We start from the raw sequence: 20,052 nt of genomic DNA on the forward strand, positions 1-20,052 counted from the left end.
TTTATTTATTTATATTATTATTATTAATTTTTTATAAAATTTGAAAGTAAAATTGCTATGCTGTTAACATAATGTCGAGAAGACGCTGTGAGAGAAAATTAGTTTGATCACATCTCATAATTACCACAAACTTGTTAACACTTGACACTTACCACTGAGAAATATCCTGCTGTCGTGCCTGAGAATCAGTCTCACTACTTATTAATGTCTCAACATCTGCCTCAAAAAGTCAGAATCTTTAAGTTTTTTCTCTAATTATGAAACATAAATATCATAACACAATGGTCGGTATATGTATTCACTCTGAAATGAGTAAAGGTGAAATTTTGAAAGTGTGTTTAATGTGGTTTTTACTCTAAATGAGGAAAAAAAAGACTTTACAAACTGAGCTTTTGGGATTGGGATAGCTGCAGCTTTTGATGACTGATATTGCACAAAATATTGAATTGCTTTCTTTTATAGACACTACATACTGGGTTTCATTTTTAAACATTTTATTCAAATGATATTCACACAAATTGTAAAGTAGGCTATAGCCTACTCACAGGCATGTTATTAAGTCTATTAATAACATACAAATACTACTAATACTACTAATATTAACTTATTAAGTCTATTAAATAAAAATAAAAAATGAGAATAAAAAAAATGCTGAAACACAATTGCCGGTAGCTATTTAAACTGAAATTAAATAAAATTTACAATTACGCCTGAATTCTGGGCCTGTGCTCAACAGCTACACGTCGCGCGAAATACGCATGCTTTTGATGTTAAAACTATGGCAATGTATATTAAGTTTTCATATTTGCTAGCAGTAGTAGCCTGACTTGATCAGAAAAATTGAGAAAAATGTTTAATTTCGAAATATCAGCAGCAGGAATCGTAAGTGAATTACAATCAATCATACAAGGATGATACAGGCTATAAGCGCTGCAGTTCTCAACGGGTTGCATTAACTTATGTCAAGAGTGAACCCATTTTTCACTAATTTATACTAATGTATTTATTATTTGAATTGATTCCAACTCATCTATTCAGTTAGTCAGTAATTCACCAATACTTTCTTGCTTAATAGATTTCTCAGCAAACCATCAATATGTACTCAACCAAAAAGCAGAGAGGTTTGTTAAAGTGTCACCTAAACGTAATGCTGCTCCACAGACAAAAAGGAGATTTGACAAGACAGATTAATGGATTTTATTTTAACTATAACATAAAAATCATCACCTAAACAACATATTTATGTGGCCTCGAAAACCTTGTGAGAATGTGTTTCAGAGTGAAAAAAGACTAGTTAAAATCTAACATAAAAAATCATAACTATGAAAAGGATAGCTCAGGCAAGAAATAGGCTACAGGCCATTGAGGGGAGAAATTAAACCGTTGTATCAGATGCCATTTGACATGTTTTGACTGTATGATTCTAGCTCTCATCTCCATTCTCTCCAGCTCCTCGGATTAGACGCTTGTTCCCTCGTTTCCCTGTTGGGCCCTTTGGCTTGGTGAAGGCTTGTTTAAGAGCATGCTGCCTCGGGTAAACTTCTTCATACAGGAAATCCTCTGTCAGGCACTCTCCACTATCAATCTCCATCTACACACATGACACATAAATAGATTAACTCAAAAGTGAGTAAATATGAGTATTTGGCTAGAAGCATAGGTCAAAATGTTATGCTCTAAAAAGTTAACATACCGTTCAAAACTTTGGATTCAGTAAGAAATTTTTTTTTCTACTTCAAAATTTTCGAAATCACATTTTTTTTAAGCAGTGATGCTTTAAATTGATCAAAAGTGACATTGTAATGTTACAAAAGATAAATGCTGTCCTTTGAAAATGTCTGGAAAACGTTTCTTGAGCACCAGATCATTTCTGAAGGATCATGTGACACGTGACATGCATTCAGCTTTGCCATCACAAAAATAAATTATATTTTAAAATATATATTCAAGTAGCCAAAGGCTCATTTTATTGTTAGTTGATGTGGACTTAATATATGTGTTTAAAGATATATTATCCATGTTCACTCCTGAGACAAGAATTAATAACCACAGCTTTGGGGTCAATTACAATTTCTTAATAAACGCTAATGGCATTTTGGAGGTCTAAATTAATTTGTAATAGGTGTAAAATATAATTTTTCCACAAAAAAAAGAAAGTATTTAAAATAATCTATTTTAATGTACTCAAGTACTTGACATCCTTGTACTCTTTTACTCGGGTTAAAGCTTAGATGTTCAACAGCTATCTTGAAAAACAAACTTTATTAAGACCAACTGTTGCTGTTAGTGTACCTTTTTGGCGATCTCTATGTGATAGTCTCTCTCTACCTCATCCAGCAGTCGATTCTTACAGCTGGAGTAAAGCATCCTTTCTTTGATGCTACAACTATACCCAGGCATGGAGTAGATGAAAACTGGTCCAATATTCAAACGCAAACAAAACACCATTATCAATCTTAAGAGGCCAAGTTGGAATATTGTGACATTGGTAGAAAATCGTTCATATCGTGACACTAACCTACAGCTTCCAGTGCCTGTCCTTGATGGGTGTGTTTGTAAAGGAAAAAGTGGTATCGTGGGGCATCAGTTGGGATTCTGCTTGGCAGCTCTTTGGTCTCTGTAGGACTAGTGTGGACCAGCTCAATTGTCTCTCGCTCGGTGTCCAGCCTCTTAAAGATGGGAAAGTAAAAAGTGCTTTGTTATTGGGCTAATGGAGATGATATGGAGTGCAGAAGTGCAGGTGTAATATTCTATTTATTTATTTTTTTATATGCATATGTATGTGTGTGGAACTTACTAGTTGGATGTAGTTGATGCGTTTGTGTTTAAGCTGCTGTAAAGCATGTTTAGCCTCTTCTTGCAATGGAAATGCCAAACCCTGCAAAGTTGGATTTTTACTCTCCACGCTGATCTCTGTCTATATCAGAAATATATAACATACCCACAAAAGGATATTTATATATTACATATAATGTAAATTTCTAAAATGAATAATTCTTATAATTTAGTGAATAGAGAGCAGATGCTACCTTTGCTTGTCCGCTCACAGTGGGAATCCATCTTCGCTCATCCTGAATAGAAAAGTACAAGAGTTTTGTGAAAATCCATTTTATATTTATGTACTTGAAAACAAAATCAATCACAGGACACTCACCCGTGCCACTTTGTCCTGTCAGGTGCATTATTAAGAAATACATTTGTTCAGATATTAATATGATGGCAGACAAGCTGTCAGATACTCAATTTTGATATGAAGGTATTTACAAATGTTTGACTTTCCTCACCTCTGTTATTTTAATCTGATGGAGCTGTTGCTCAGCAGTAGTGAGAGGGGCCGGGGTGGAAGAGGAAGACAGGTGTCGCAGATAACCTTGGAAACAGATGTCTTCCTGCAGGACATAATAGAAAATATACCTCTAAACATATGTCCAGAAGCAAAGCTGAGTGCAAGGAACACAAGAACAGGAAACAAACAGTAGGTTTACTATTGTAAACCCAGTTATAAAAATAAAATGAAAAATTCATAGAAGTGAAAAATAGTTTTCACTATATAAAGTCACATTCTTTTTCTTTTTTTGTTAATGTAAAGAATATTTTAAAATTCTGAGGAAGCTTTCTCCCCTGTAAAGAACCTTTTGTCCAACAGAAAGCTTCCATGGTTATTAAATGTTTTTTTTGTTTGTTTTTTTTTTAAAACCATTCTATTCTGTCCTGTTCTGACTGGTCAGGCATCATATATTTATGAATAACGAGCTATCTGGTTTATTTCAAGTTTATTTGTAATAGCGCTTTTTACAATACAAATACATTACAATATTTCATTCTGATTGCTCAGTCATTGAATTTCTACAATCAGATTCTAAAAATACTGTATATGATTTTTTTTTGTGTTTGTGTGTGTGTTCCTATTTGCTCCAAAAGAAAAAGAAAAAAATCCATGATATAAAGTTTGCAAGACAACTGGGTATATTAGAAACGCCCTTGCAGCAGTTAACTAGGATTTTATAAGTAATGCCAAGAAAACAGATAATATAATGTTATGAATACACATCACACATTTAACAAAAACATTTTTATACAAAAAATGTTCTTAATTTTCAATACTAATAATTGAAGTTTAATATATATATATATATATATATATATATATATATATATATATATATATATATATACATATATATATACAGGTAAAATTATAAAATAATTTCAACTCAAATCTCATGTTCGAATAAACCCGTCTACACACTTGGACTGTTCCAAACAGTTCATCTCTGAGGTGACTTCCACCAAACTCTTTCTTCAGTGTGGCTCGGGTAGCAGCGTACACCATCTTTAACCTCACCTATGAAGTGCAGAATGAATGGGTATTGTCACTCAGAAGGGTAATTCTTAGTATTTTAACCCAAGGGGCTAAAGGCAACATTATTTATAGAGTATGAGGGTGAAAGTTTGTACTGAGTTTACACATTTCACTTTATCATGTGTTTCCTACTCACTGGTGAGTGGTCTGGTGACCAGGAGATAAACAGCCACTCATATCCCAGTTGGTTCTGTGTGTCGAGGCGGTAAAGGATATAACAGGGTTCTAGACCGTCCAGCATGGGCAGGACATATACATCATAGTCCTGATCCCAGCTCTGAGACACCTCTTTGTAAGCTCCCAACACCAGCTGCTCTGAAACACACACAGACAGATAGACACACATACACACCTTATAACACACTCCCTGACTACTTGCAGTAGCCCCAGATAAATGCACTGACTATCACTCAGAGTCCAAAAACAGCATGGTGCCATGAAGCTGTCATCATACACTGCATGTATAACATTCCACAGTCCAATTTATCTTCACATTTACTTAACATTCTTTAGGGTGACTAAAAAGTGGCTAAAATGTATTTGTTAAGGCATAAGTTTTTACACTTAAAAATGAATGCAGTCTTTGCAGTATATAGCAAAACATTAAACCAAGTGCAATTTAGTTTACCTGAAAGATAACATAAGCACACTTTTCAAGCAAAACATCTACCAAAAATAAATGTTCGTAAGGTTTTAATGACAAATCTATGAACAGAACACCAGTGTAAACTCAAGTGGTACCTGTGAAAAAGAAGTAAACTTAAATACACTTAAAAAATGATTACGTACAGAAAATAATACTCTTCAGTGTGATCTGAATGTATTGTTTCCAGACACTTGCATTTATAAAAATATATGATAATTTACATTTATATTAAATGCAATTAGCTGAACTTTTGATGAAGGTGCAATTTAGTGCATTTAAATTATATTCACTTTAATTATTAAAACACTTCAAAATAAGGGTACATATTTAAAGCAAGATAAATGGTTCTTCCAACATCCACTAAAATGACTGTAAAATAAATAACAAAAATGACTCGTAATATTTTTCTTAATTATATGGCCACCTGTGATCTAAGTATAATTGTAGAACTTGCATTACTCTATGTTTAATTTGGATTTTTTTGCACATTGATATGAGGCCTGATTCATGAATCAGAAAGTGTAAATAGCAGTAAACTAATCAAAAGCACCATCAATCTTTTTGCTCAAACAAAACCGTCTTGTGGGTATTGAAATACTAACATAAAACTACATACACAGATGGCCTCACAAACAAATGCTCGTACTCACCGCTCCTTATAACAACCTTCACCAGTCTGACAGCTCCCCTCCTCGCCTTCACCAGGAACTCTCTTAAGTCTGGAGTTGCTGGTTTCAGCAGTGAAGTATACAACAGATGACGATACAACAAAGACAGTAAACCCCAAAATTATTTTATGCCACAAACATTTTAATCACCCTAAGAAAATACCATCCCATTGCGTAGTATTTAACATTATAAATCATTAAATTAGATCACTTAGTTTTTAAAAAGACCAACAAAATTGATAGAAATTTTACACTGCTTCCACACTGTGTGGCCTGTGCCTCATTCTTGGCCTCACCATGGTAACAGGGCACCAGGACTCATAAATGATGTAGGTGCAGGTGAGATGATAAGCAGCAGCGCTTCCGTACGTAAGCTTAAATTACCTCCCATTCCCATTCATATAAAACACAGCCTAATATTATCTCTCGGCTTTAAACCTATATAACTATATAACTATATATATATATATATATATATATATATATATATATATATATATATATATATATATATATATATATATATATATATATATATATATATATATATATATATACACTGTAAATCTGTAGTGTTAGTTAGTAAGTACTCAAAACATGTTAATTTACTGATAACTTCCTTTGCCTTTAGATGTACACATTTGCACATAGACTCCATGGAAATCTGAAAAAGTTTAGTTGCAAGACTTTGGTAAAAAAAAAAATAATAATAATAATAATAATTAAAGATTATTCCAAATTTCCCTTGTTTTAACTTTATAGCATATATTCATAGCTTACATTACTCTTCTAACTCAAAATGCATTTCACTAAAAGGAGAAGATAAAAATAACAAATGTAAAATATTTTACTCTAAATGTGAAATCTATATGGGCTGCAGTGTACTGAAATAAATGTCTCCGTTTGCTTACCATGGATACCCGTCTGGTGCGACATCCCAAGTCCCGTTGATGCTCCAGCTCAGTCCGAATTCCTGTCGAAACTCCCACGTTGTCCTCCTATTGTCTTCGGTGGCACTGCTATCTGTACCCAGCAGTGTGGTCCAACTCACTTCCGTACAATGACATCAACGCCCCCTGAGCATCTTACCTGGGGAATCCTGTTTGAAACCCGATCCGCGGAACCGAGGAAGATGTGTAGCCTAATATTACACCTGTCAAGGGATGGGTTCCAGCACACCACCTATCTAGTATTATTCACCCATCACTGGTGGCCCTTATGTGGTATAAAGTGGATGACAACATCTGATCACTGTGATGAGCTTCATGATGATCCTCTGGTGTAAAATAAAACGAAGTGCACTACTGAAACTGAGAGTCTGGACTCTGGACATTATCTGTGTGTCTCCGCTCTTCTACAAACACTTATGCCACGGTCCATTTGTGAAAAGAAATGGCACATTATCACTCACAAACATCAATGACCTGATAGCATATAAACCGGAGGCCTGTGGGAGCTCAGATTCCACCAGGCTGTCATGAGATACCATGCAGGTGGCTGCTGACCCCCAACCAGCAGGACAGGCGCTTGGTTCATTTAGACAACTTTACCAGCTATCGAAAAGCCAGTTCAGATTGTACATTTTTCTCTTGACCACTCTTTGAGATCCTGCATGAGGTTTATGAGATTTGATTGAAGGGAAAAAGGATTTTATTGTGTTTCTAAAAAGCATTCAGGATTTTTTTTTCTTTCTTTTTTCACCAGAGCATATAGCAGACAAAAAGTATAAAATCTGATATTATGCATTTGTATGAAGACAGAAAGAGAAAACATACCTGTGAGATTTCTAGTGCTGGCTTCATGATTTATTCACTCAGCTGTGAGCACAAACCCAGCCATTATTCATTATTCACACGCAGCCCTCCCTTCAAAGATACACACATGATCTGCTCACAAAGATTCTCTTACTCCTTGGAACCACAATTTTAGCATATTTTAACATATAGCACTATAAACTTGTCCGTATGCATTGCTAGACTATATTTTGGAGAAATACACCTTGTTTTTCACCTCAAACCACTATAAAAAGCATGAATAATGACAAACGAGACATGTTGTTACTGTATAGGCGATATCCTGTTGATTCATAGTAGGCTGTATCTAAAGTCTTTACTAGAGATGAAAGCTTATTTAGAACCGGTTCAATGTTTTTATGACTATCATGAGATGGTTATTTTTTGTGAATCAGAACACCGCGCCCCATAGTCCGATTTTTTAACAAATTACTCCTTTGAGTTGATTTTGGTGAGTCAAAACATTTTGTGAATAAAATATGTAAAATAACCATGTTTTTGTTTGTTTTGCTTTTATGTAATATATTTCATATCACTATGCCTTTTATTTTCAATTGCACTAATGTCATACATTTATAGAGTCTATGGTTCATACCAGTGTGCTCGCAAAAGCTGTTTTCAGGGGCATCTGAAAAGGCAAAAAATGTTTTTTACATTTATACAGTAAATTATTTCAGATTGATTTCAAATGTAACTACTTACTTTTAATGTGTTTTACATTTGAATGTATATTGAGACATTATCAAAGACTTATCTTCACTACGGCCGGTTTAGATTGTATCCCAAAACAACTGCTCTCTATATATTATGCACTATTCTTGGAGACCATAAAAAGTGCTCAGTGGAACAAATTAGCGCCACAGGTATGATACATATGGACCTACATTACTGTTCGGTAAGATTTATGGCTTTGAAAGAAAGCTCTCTTTTGCTTACCGAGGCTTCGTTATTTTCTTTAAAAATACATTAATGATATGAATATTGTGAAATATTACTATAATTTAAAATAACGTTTCTCTGTTTTAATGTATTTTTAAATGTAATTTATTCCTGTGATTACTCCAGTCTTAAGTGTCACATGACCCTTCAGAAATCATTCTAACATGCTCATTTGCTGCTCAAGAAACATTTGTTAGTATTTGCAATGCTGAAAACATTAGAGTTTCTGAGTCTTAGATGAATAGAACGTTCAAAAGAACAGAAATTATTTAAAATAGAAACCTTTAAAAAAATATATTTATATATATTATTTGTATGCATGCATGTATCTATACATAAAAATCTGTACTTTTTGGGGGGGGGTTGATAATTGAATGCATTTTTTCAAACAAATACAAAATCTTGCTAGCACCAAACATTAAAACAATAATATTATTTACAATCTAAACATATTTTGATGAACACTTGTTTTTCCACAGATTTAGATTTTTAATCCTGATTTAATAGAATATTTATTTAGTCTATGAACATAGTAAGTGTTGTGTTAATAATGAATAATCAAGAGGTGGTGTAGTGTTTTCTTGAGACATTACTCTGTAACGTTTGAAGACTGACCACGTGTGGGTCTCACATTTCAGATTATAGAAACTGCCAGAGGGCACACTGCGTCCGCTGGGCCTGGTGCAGAGTAAAACCTCCCTCTTCACCTGCACTCCCGAAGGACAATCATGCCAGGAGTCAAAGGTCACAGTGACATTACAGTGTCTTGTCCCCTTCCTTAATACTTCAACACCTTGAAGAGACTACAATTCCCACTACAAGGAAAGGAATGAAATTGATTACAGCTAGCAACTCCTTTTGAGAAAGTATTACATGTCTATTCAGAGGACGACAAGGACTGGACATTAACTTGACTGTGGGGAAAACCTGATGTACATACCAGACATTTCACTGTTCTGTAGGGTTTTGTTTCCAGATTTTGTAATAAATGGTCTTTGAAACATTTTCAGAGAAAAGTACATCTTTGACCAACATTTAGTGTGGTAAACTCACATGAAATGTGAGTTGTAATTAATAAAAAGTCCATGGAGTAATATTTTATTAAGTTGACTTTTTAAGGTCTAGTAATAGCATATATATATATATATATATATATATATATATATATATATATATATATATATACAGTATTGATCAAAATAATAGCAGTACAATGTGACTAACCAGAATAATCAAGGTTTTTCGTATATTTTTTTATTGCTACGTGGCAAACAAGTTACCAGTAGGTTCAGTAGATTCTCAGAAAACAAATGAGACCCAGCATTCATGATATGCACGCTCTTAAGGCTGTGCAATTGGGCAATTAGTTGAATTAGTTGAAAGGGGTGTGTTCAAAAAAATAGCAGTGTGGCATTCAATCACTGAGGTCATCAATTTTGTGAAGAAACAGGTGTGAATCAGGTGGCCCCTATTTAAGGATGAAGCCAACACTTGTTGAACATGCATTTGAAAGCTGAGGAAAATGGGTCGTTCAAGACATTGTTCAGAAGAACAGCGTACTTTGATTAAAAAGTTGATTAGAGAGGGGAAAACCTATAAAGAGGTGCAAAAAATGATAGGCTGTTCAGCTAAAATGATCTCCAATGCCTTAAAATGGAGAGCAAAACCAGAGAGACGTGGAAGAAAACGGAAGACAACCATCAAAATGGATAGAAGAATAACCAGAATGGCAAAGGCTCAGCCAATGATCACCTCCAGGATGATCAAAGACAGTCTGGAGTTACCTGTAAGTACTGTGACAGTTAGAAGACGTCTGTGTGAAGCTAATCTATTTTCAAGAATCCCCCGCAAAGTCCCTCTGTTAAAAAAAAGGCATGTGCAGAAGAGGTTACAATTTGCCAAAGAACACATCAACTGGCCTAAAGAGAAATGGAGGAACATTTTGTGGACTGATGAGAGTAAAATTGTTCTTTTTGGGTCCAAGGGCCACAGGCAGTTTGTGAGACGACCCCCAAACTCTGAATTCAAGCCACAGTACACAGTGAAGACAGTGAAGCATGGAGGTGCAAGCATCATGATATGGGCATGTTTCTCCTACTATGGTGTTGGGCCTATTTATCGCATACCAGGGATCATGGATCAGTTTGCATATGTTAAAATACTTGAAGAGGTCATGTTGCCCTCATATGCTGAAGAGGACATGCCCTTGAAATGGTTGTTTCAACAAGACAATGACCCAAAACACACTAGTAAACGGGCAAAGTCTTGGTTCCAAACCAACAAAATTAATGTTATGGAGTGGCCAGCCCAATCTCCAGACCTTAATCCAATTGAGAACTTGTGGGGTGATATCAAAAATGCTGTTTCTGAAGCAAAACCAAGAAATGTGAATGAATTGTGGAATGTTGTTAAAGAATCATGGAGTGGAATAACAGCTGAGAGGTGCCACAAGTTGGTTGACTCCATGCCACACAGATGTCAAGCAGTTTTAAAAACTGTGGTCATACAACTAAATATTAGTTTAGTGATTCACAGGATTGCTAAATCCCAGAAAAAAAAAATGTTTGTACAAAATAGTTTTGAGTTTGTACAGTCAAAGGTAGACACTGCTATTTTTTTGAACACACCCCTTTCAACTAATTGCCCAATTGCACAGCCTTAAGAGCGTGCATATCATGAATGCTGGGTCTTGTTTGTTTTCTGACAATCTACTGAACCTACTGGTAACTTGTTTGCCACGTAGCAATAAAAAATATACTAAAAACCTTGATTATTCTGGTTAGTCACATTGTACTGCTATTATTTTGAACAATACTGTATATATATATATATACAAACACACAGACACATATCATTAGTAGTATTTAAATGAAGATGAAAATTCTCATTGTTGAAATTCTCAATTCAATAATGCAATAAGGCCCGTGGTGTGTGTGTTTGTGTGACAAAACTGCCCAGAGACTGCTAAAAGGGTCAAAGACGACACACACAGGTAATTCACTGTACAAAAGGCATGTTTGAAATCGGGCTTCAATTCTCCAGCATCACTATAATATCAATACATATCGGGTTATCATAGATGCATGTATATATATATATATAAAAATAAAAATGGAACCAAAAAGTCTTCATGTATAATACACTCCCTCAGGTATGTGAACTCTGCTAATGCAAGCTCCTGGGGATGAGAGGGGGTGTGTTAGGGGTTACAGATGGATGAATCCATGTTTTCAAATGTGTTTACACCTAACCATCGCACGGTGATCAGTCCTCTGCCAATAATCACTTAAGCTCAGTATGCAGTCTTAAAAACCATAGGATCCTTTCAGTTCAACACTTACTTAAAGAAAATACAGCTGGGACAAAGTGAAGAAAGATGGAGCACAACATACATGGCAGAAAGAGAAAATGCACACATCAAGAGATCCGGGCAAATACGTCTCAATGGTCATTAGAGAAAGAAACAGAAAAAGTTCCTGATTCTAAAACAAAACAAGGCTTTTATATGCGTCCAGTTCACTGAAAACACCTCTTGAACCTCTTCACTCTCCTTTTAATCATGGATGAAATAGAGCAAGACTCTGCAGAGGCTATTTATTTCAGTCTCTTTGAGATAGGAGAGGATGATGGCATGACGAAGCACTGGAGAAAGCCACTCTCTCTTATTCCATCGTGCTTTCTTTCGCTTGCCCTCGTCTCCTCTCAGTGTACATTGGCCTGCGTGATTGAGATAATCTCCTGGATTTCCCGCACCATCATGATGCGTGTTAGCATGTGCTCCAGTTGCTCGCTCGTGATTGGCTGAGTGGAGTACCAAATAGGGCTGTTCGGTGCCACAACGGGCTCTGGTGTCAGGTAATACGTGTCGTTACGACCCTTGGCAGTCTGAGGGCTAAGGACAGACAAAAGAAAAATGAGGAAAAGACACAAGGAATCATTTAAAAGTATAATACAATTGTTAAAAACTCAATGGATCAAATCAGTGGCTTACCATTTGAAGAGGTAAAAGTCATAGAGCTTGATAGGACAACGCAGCGGGTTCTCTGGGTCCTCAGCCTGCTCTGCGTACATGTCATCTGTCACTACAACAATAAAAGATGTCATTTATGACTTCCCACAGTTTTTGACCAATGAACTAATGACTTTTACGTGTCTTTCTAGAACTCTCCCATTCATTTGTTTACGTTAAAATCACAATTGGAGTGAATCGGTGTGCAAGGGATTTCTTTTAAAGACAATTGTCAAAACTAAAACCCAAAATCTTACTGAGCTTAAACTTTTGAAAGGTAGTGTACACAATGAATAAGGATAAAGTTTATATTTGTCTTGCAACATTATTTTGTGGCTGACTGTTAACCTTTCTGTCCAACATGGTGTGGCCCAACTCCTTTCAGGTAGCGGATGCTGGTGCTCTTGTCTTTAGGGTTGGTGGGGTTCTTCTTGGTGTGTCTGAGCACTTTGGAAAAGGCCACTTTCATATGTTGCTCCACTGTGGTCAAGTGGAAGTACCTGTGCATAAACAACATTATAACCCCTGAGCACTCTTTGCCATCATCCTTAAAGAACCGAGAAGAGATGGAGACTCACTTGGTGTTGAAGTACATCAGTGTTGTAAGAAGAGTGGATGGAGAATGAGCTCCCAGCTGCTTACACTCCCACAGCATCTCCTCTGTCACATGACTTGGGATGATGTAGCCTGGAAATACAAAGACAATCAACATAAACTTCACAAAACTCAAAGGCAGATCATTTAAAAACACACACAAACTTACCAAGATGGTGAACACTGGGCCTCCACTCTTCAAGAATTTTGTGTAAACACTGACAGAACCGGCTGTAGTACTGATCAGAGAAGATGTCGTCTACTCTGCCGTTCTCAAACATGTACTACACAAAATAAATAAAAGAGAAGGAAATCAGCTTATGCATGCTAATGATTCAGCATAATCAGCAGAAACAAAAACATTAAGAAATAGGACATACTTTTTGTACACATAAAAATACATAGTATAGTGAATCGGGTTCAAATGGCTCCCCCTCCAGGCCACGAGCCTCTTGGGTCATCAGAGACAGAGCCAAGTTCAGCTCGCCCACTGAACTTGACACAAGATCATCCTGGAAGCGCAGCGGCTGTCGACCTGCAGAGACGGACATTCATTTTGCTGCCAATAATTACCACAGTTCATAGTTTTGATCATGGATTCTACATGGTTAAAGAAATTTAATTTAAGACCTTTTAAAACTCAATTAAAAAATAAATGTAAGCAATTTAAAAAAGGTAAACATTTTTATTTAATCAAATATCAAAGAAATACAGTAAAAACCACAATATTGAGAAATATAATTACATTTTTGAATATCCTTTAATTTGTTTTAATGTGATTTATTCTTGATTGCTTATTTCATTTAAAAAAAATAACTGAACACAAACATGAAGAAATGTTTTCTACTTGATTTTAAGTTGAATGAATTCATGAAAAGAACTGCATCATTCATTATTATGTGAAGCGAACAACATGTTTTACAATATTCAGCGTATTTAAAAAAAAAACAGGGCTTAAATTTAACACTCACCAAGCGCCAAATGTAACAGTGTAAGTTGTCAATTGGTGGAAATGGTGGTAATTGATTAATTGCAACATTTTCATTTTGGGGTGGAGTAACCTTTTAAATGTTAAAAATAATGTCTTTCTATTATACTGTAATATTGCATGGCTATAATTAATAGAATAGGGAAATTTTAGGAAAATTGCATTTAACAGAGACACCAGTAGCAGTATTTGTATCAATTGCTACTTCATTAATAATAGGTTACTTAGTAAAAAGATACCATTAAAAACATTAATTTGGAGGTTCAATGTGAAATTATGGCAATATAAATATTCAACTAGTCATGAATAACTACAGAAAAATGTGATTTATTTTAATTGATTGACAGATGACAACATTGTTGTTTTTTTGTTTTTGTAAATATATTTACTCATTACAGTAGTAATAACTGCATGTTTCATGCCAAGTAAAAAAAAATTTGTTTTGGCCAGTAGATTTTATCACATCACTGGCAGTTGTGGCAAAAAGTTAGTTTTAGGCCCTGTGAATGATTGAACTATTAATAGAAATACCTGAGTATCACTTTGATACTAGGGCCGAGAAAACAATATAGCAGTACCAGCTACTGACTCAATTCCATACCAAAGTGCTGATGAGTACCTGCTTTTGATTAATTACATGTGCAAGTGCACACATGATTGAGAAATGCATGAAGCCTATTACCGGTACTTTGTTTATATCAATATTTAACACATTCAATTACTTAATGTGTACCAAAGCTATTAGTTTTTCCCCTTTCTTATTTACTTTATTAGTTCATAAGTAAGAATCATAACACTTCACTCATATTCCCATGGCCTACTAAAAGACAGAGGTAAAGATGAAAAATTTAACTCACGTCCAATAGGTGCCAGCTTATTTTGTTCATTCTTGTCCAGCTCAGCATTTTTGCGCTGAACCCAGAGCCTCCACACCTCCAACCCTTCCTCAGGCTTCAGTGTGTTGGGGAGGACCAGCTCTGGAGGAGGATCCAACTGTGGTTCCCCCTCAGTCTGTGCCTGAAAATACAGAACACCAGTGATGTGCAGTTTTTTATTACAATTAAATGTACATCACCTACTGAAGAAATGCAAAACTACCTGAGACAACCTGTGAGCGATAAATACTTAAAGGGGTGCTTAATTAGGATTTCACTTTTTTTTTTTTTTTACTTTAGTTAGTATGCAATGTTGCTGTTAGAGCATAAACAACGTCTGCAAAGTCACTCAAAGTTCAACCCAAAGGGAGATATTTTCTTTGAAAGAAATCGCTGTTTAAGGACTACAAAAAAAGTCTTGTAGAGACTACAAGAAGCTTCTTCCCGTGTTTGACATCACTAACCCTGATGTTTACATAAACCATGTCCCCGGGAACAAGCAATTACCAGTGATGGGAAGGGGTGTGATGTTTCCTGACAACATGCACTAGGGGGTTCAAGAATCACAACACAGTCGGTCAGCGAACCAATCTGAGCCCGATTGCATAATTTTGTGGGATGGGTTTCATAGAACCCGTTTGACAAGAATGGAAAGAGCGGTGTAGAATAAAGGTACAATAGGTGAACATAATGCTTTTTTTTTTTAAACAAAGCATGAACACATACACTGTACCCCATAAACAAAATCAAGAAAAAAGCTGATCAACCAGCGCTTTAAGCATGCAGGATTTCTTCTATTATGTGTTCACCTGCAGGTGGAGCTGTTGTTCCTGAGCCTCTCCATCCTGTATGTGTTGATGCTGTTGCTGCGGATCCCATATGTGCAGGGCCTGCGTTGTCCCAGAGTAAGCACCCCCAACAGTCTGCACTGCTACAGGGATGTGAATGTTTCCATTCATAAACTGAGCTGGGAACAGTGAATGTACAACTTCCTCCTGAGTGGCCACTCCTGAGCCAGACACCGGAACAGCCTGAGATGCACCGATTATCATCTTGTCTTTGTCTTTATCGTTAGGCGAGGCCTGTACCTGCACGGTGCTGTAGGCCTCCTGAGGGATGGCGATGTGGGCCACACCTTGCTGCTGTGGGGCAGAGTAAACCGGTATGGTCCAGGTCTCACCGGCTGGGCCTGTGATGGTACCAGTGGTGCTGTAGAGATGCGTGCTATCAACGGTCAGCAGGTCTGGTCGAAGTGACAAGTAGCCCTGCTGTTGGCCCTGTGGGATGGCCAATACAGTAGCCAGCTGCTGCCCTTGGGGAAGCGAGTAGGACACAACTGTCGGGACATCCACCTTTCGTTTCTTTGCAGGTTGGAGGACAGTGGGTGAGGCTCCTGGTCGTCTCTCCACTTCCCTGGGGGAGCCCTGCTGCTGAGGAGGGGACAGAGCCTCCACAGTCTGGATTTGAATCTGCTGACCTCCGGCAACTGCTGCAACCAGCTGGGCTTGGATCTGAGAGACATACCCACAAGTTCCATTATAAATCTATCATGCATAAGCTGGAAAGCTGCTCATGTATCGGCGTGCATTACCTGTTGTTGTTGTTCCTCTGTGAGTTCTCCCTGTTGTACCAGCTGTGTAGTGGTAACTCCCTGTAGCTGCTGTTGGGTGGGAGAGGCCACCTGAAGTACCTGGCCAACTGTCTGACCCTGCTCCGCCTGGATCTGAACCTGCCAATGAGGGGATTGAGAGAGATATTTAGAGCAAAAAGATGTCCTGCTAGCCTGGGGTAAATTCCCAATCATGTTTTACCATGTATGCCAGCATATTCCAGCAAAAGTGTTTTCATGAATATGTAAAAATTGCAGGTTGGTGCATATCGCTGACACGATTGGTTAATTTAACGCATCCTTGATGAAAAAAAAAAAAAACATCTTACTTTTTTTTAAGAGAAAAGACACTTCTAAATGTTATTTGTTTCCTTCTAAAATGAGACATGGCAAAACGTAACCAGCATCTTCCTAGCAAAAGGGCTGTATTCACACTGCATTCGAGATTACAAATTCTACAAATTCCTACAAATTCTAATATTATTTCTATAATGTAAGCAGCTCCATAGAAATCATATGTCAAACTAGTTCCAGGACAGATACATTTTGAAATATCTTCAAGTGACTCATTTTTTCTGTGATGAACAGATATTAAAACGACAAAACAAAGACAAAGCAGACATTCTACCAACAGGCTAGAAAATCTACATGACTGGCAGTACCACCCATCATGTCTAAAACTCATATCTACACAGTAACAAAATATGAAAGATTACATTTACACTCCTTCCAGAGGAAAAGAAATGCCCCTGGCAGAGTGGAGCTTTACCATTATTCCCAGTATTTAATTGCCCTGTAGATAAGACACACAAGAATAGTATCAAAAGACAGAGTCAAACCTGTACTTGGATCTGCTGTTCAGATGCTTGATGCACAGCTGCAGCCAGCTGGGGGGAGATCTGTGTAGACGTCACCTGCACCTGCGCAGAGTTGAAGCAGAAATGTGACAACTAAATTTTGCTTTTTAAATCACACCTAAAACAACAATGAAAAGTGATTATTTTCCTACCGGACATGCCAGCTCCAACAATGATCCTGCCACCTCTGTGCTGTCCGTGTAGATGCAGTTGGCACCTTGCTGGTACACCATAGTGGTGGTGGTGCCGCTGGTCTGCTGACTGAACTCCTGCAGCACCTCCGGGCCTTTAGAGGCCAGCGACTCCAGGAACTCTTTCATGCGGTGCTGAGGTACAGTGCGTGCCTTCTGCCGCACATACTCGTCGAACGAGATCGCACCGCCTTCAATGGACTCATTCATGACAGGTCAATCCACCCTGCACAGGAGCCTGGATCACAAATGAAATGAACACACCACCAGTCAAAATTTGACACAAACTGAATTTGTTTCTCTTTAAACTAAAGAAATATCCTTAAAATTTGTCTTATGGACCTTTTTCACATTTCTGGAGCTCTCAAAAGTCATCATAACTGATGAAGAGTAACTACAACAAATATAATTTTTTTGCATTCCCGTTTACAATAGCATTTCTATGATTTTACAAAAGAAAAAAACATTGAGAGATTGATTTTTACGGTCAGAAGAGAAAAGATGACAAATTTGATGTCACTTCATCGCTCACTAACTAGTTTTCTGTAATGCCGAAGTAATATAACTAAAGGCATAGTTTTTTGTTTTTTATTAAAAGTAAGAAAAAGGCTAGATTTACAATGTTAATAACTGTGGAAATGTAACATCAGTTTGTGAAAAGGGTCCTTATAAACAAAATATTTCACTATTATTCTATGGATTATTAGTCATAATGAAAACATTTTGAAAAGTAATTTGTTTACATAAATTATTTATGCACAATGTAAATCACATTACACTCATCTAGACTAACACTTGACAACCATTTACATGAACAAACGTAAGCTTATGTGCACTCAAGAGTAATAAGATATTTTGCATCACTGCTAGCTCTACATTGGCATATGAGGCATTCAATACAATCTCTGCACAATGGAGATCTGATTTCATTTTAGAAGAGTACAGCAGCAGCCAATCCACCCATAAATATGTAAATTCTTCTTGCATTTATGTGCAGTTTAGATAGCATTGTATAAACTGGAGGCAAAAGGTGTGTCATGGTTTAGAAATGACGAAGAACTCTCTGTATCACGCTTTTTCAGACAGAAACAGCCTCAAACCACTGCTGTACTTTGGACCCCTCGAGCAAAATCAATGAGTTGCACTGAGTTTGTTCTCAAAGCCAACCTCATTCAAAATCAAACACAGCTCTTTTCTTTTAATTAACAGACATAAACAATAATTATGACCTTATGTGATTGTAAACTAGCTCTGGTCAATAACACACAAGACCACTCAACGCTTTTGCCTCGAAAACACGTTAGCAACAATGCTAACTCGTCAACATTTGTCAAATGAAACTTCCAAAACCCACACAAAAAGGTGCAATGACCTGAATTACGATGCTAAACACATGCCACTATGGTATGCCGCGATGTGGTATTAGCCATCATTCCCGCAGTAACGTTAAATGTGGCAACGCGCGCGCAGCCGTCTAGCTAAAGTGAGCTCGCGTGCTAATCTTCCCATGCTACCTTAAATAAAACCCAAAGCAATTTCCGCCAAAACACGCCGTTCAAAAAACAAAAACCACACTAAAGCTAAACTAAAGCTGGCCGTGCACATGTAAAGTCAGTTTGCTTTGCTATATCCCGTTATTTTTGCACTCAAGCACATCTGACGATATTTAAGAGCGATTTATGTCGTGACGTGTGCTTATTCTGCTACACACATATATGAAACGGTTTAAACCCCGCTGCGGCCGGGTACAAATATGTCCTACCGTATTAAAAAATACACAAACGCGCTGCTTGGACGGCTTGGATGGCTGTAAATGTTATTTTTTAATAATAGTGTTTGCGATGGAGCTGACGGAAGTAGGCCTGTTGTGACAGCGCTAGACCCCGGACTGTCCTGCTCGTGAAGGCGGGGACGGACTCGCAGCTCCCCCTGCCGGCTCCACTGCTGCCGCGCGCACATCCACTGTGCCATGAACACGGAGCGTAGGGTTGCCAGATTTCGCAATATTGCGAAGAAAAAAATCCTTAAAATTTATGTCGTAAAACATTGGTTGTTTGCTTATTAATGATTAAAACGAGGATAAAGGGAACAATAAAATAATAATTATTATAATAATCAGACTGTAATAAAAAAATGAAGATTCGAAAATTGTAAATACAAGGATTTTTTCATATGTTGATTTCATACCGAACTGAATAATAAAAAAATTACCTTAAGATTATCAAATAGCTAAATATCTATCGACAGCATCATAACTCAGTTCTTAATTGATTTGCCCATTTTTCCACTAAATATATTTCTATCTTTTTATTTCATTTATTATTATTGTAGTTGTGGCATTTATTTGGTTGGTCACTTTATCATACAACAACAACAACAACAACAACAACAACAACAATAATAATAATAATAATAAATAAATAAATGTAAAAATCAGCCACATGTACTGAACTATTATCAAACCCCGCTTATAATTAGCGGACATGGCAACACTGGCGTAGCCAGTCAACAGCTTGCACG

The 20,052-nt window shown here is 36.8% G+C and overlaps 2 protein-coding genes across 3 annotated transcripts; both read right to left on the reverse strand.

The window, feature by feature from the left end:
- Positions 1-1,280: 1,280 nt before the first annotated feature.
- On the reverse strand, positions 1,281-6,613 carry LOC113055623 (twinfilin-2-like). Its single transcript, XM_026222041.1, has 11 exons — positions 6,589-6,613; positions 5,660-5,728; positions 4,500-4,678; positions 4,250-4,345; positions 3,285-3,389; positions 3,155-3,169; positions 3,030-3,071; positions 2,798-2,917; positions 2,519-2,669; positions 2,293-2,414; positions 1,281-1,591 (listed from the first exon to the last, which is right to left on the reverse strand). The coding sequence occupies exons 1-11, from the start codon at positions 6,611-6,613 to the stop codon at positions 1,424-1,426; spliced, it is 1,092 nt and encodes a 363-aa protein (XP_026077826.1). The 3' UTR covers positions 1,281-1,423.
- A 4,792-nt stretch (positions 6,614-11,405) lies between these two features.
- LOC113055002 (glutamine-rich protein 1-like) lies at positions 11,406-19,487 on the reverse strand. 2 transcript variants are annotated; one of them, XM_026220912.1, is made up of 12 exons: positions 19,295-19,487; positions 17,494-17,770; positions 17,324-17,404; positions 16,467-16,604; positions 15,685-16,386; positions 14,858-15,017; positions 13,393-13,547; positions 13,182-13,296; positions 12,997-13,105; positions 12,767-12,918; positions 12,401-12,491; positions 11,406-12,301 (listed from the first exon to the last, which is right to left on the reverse strand). In XM_026220912.1, exons 2-12 carry the CDS (start codon positions 17,740-17,742, stop codon positions 12,112-12,114), a joined length of 2,142 nt encoding a protein of 713 aa, XP_026076697.1. In that variant the 5' UTR covers positions 17,743-17,770; positions 19,295-19,487; the 3' UTR covers positions 11,406-12,111. The 2 variants fall into 2 exon arrangements, with proteins under 2 accessions (XP_026076697.1, XP_026076698.1); XM_026220913.1 differs by lacking the exon at positions 19,295-19,487 and adding an exon at positions 18,905-19,257.
- Positions 19,488-20,052: the final 565 nt, after the last annotated feature.

The sequence above is a fragment of the Carassius auratus genome, chromosome 36 (genome assembly GCF_003368295.1).
Source record: "Carassius auratus strain Wakin chromosome 36, ASM336829v1, whole genome shotgun sequence".
NCBI lineage: Eukaryota > Metazoa > Chordata > Actinopteri > Cypriniformes > Cyprinidae > Carassius > Carassius auratus.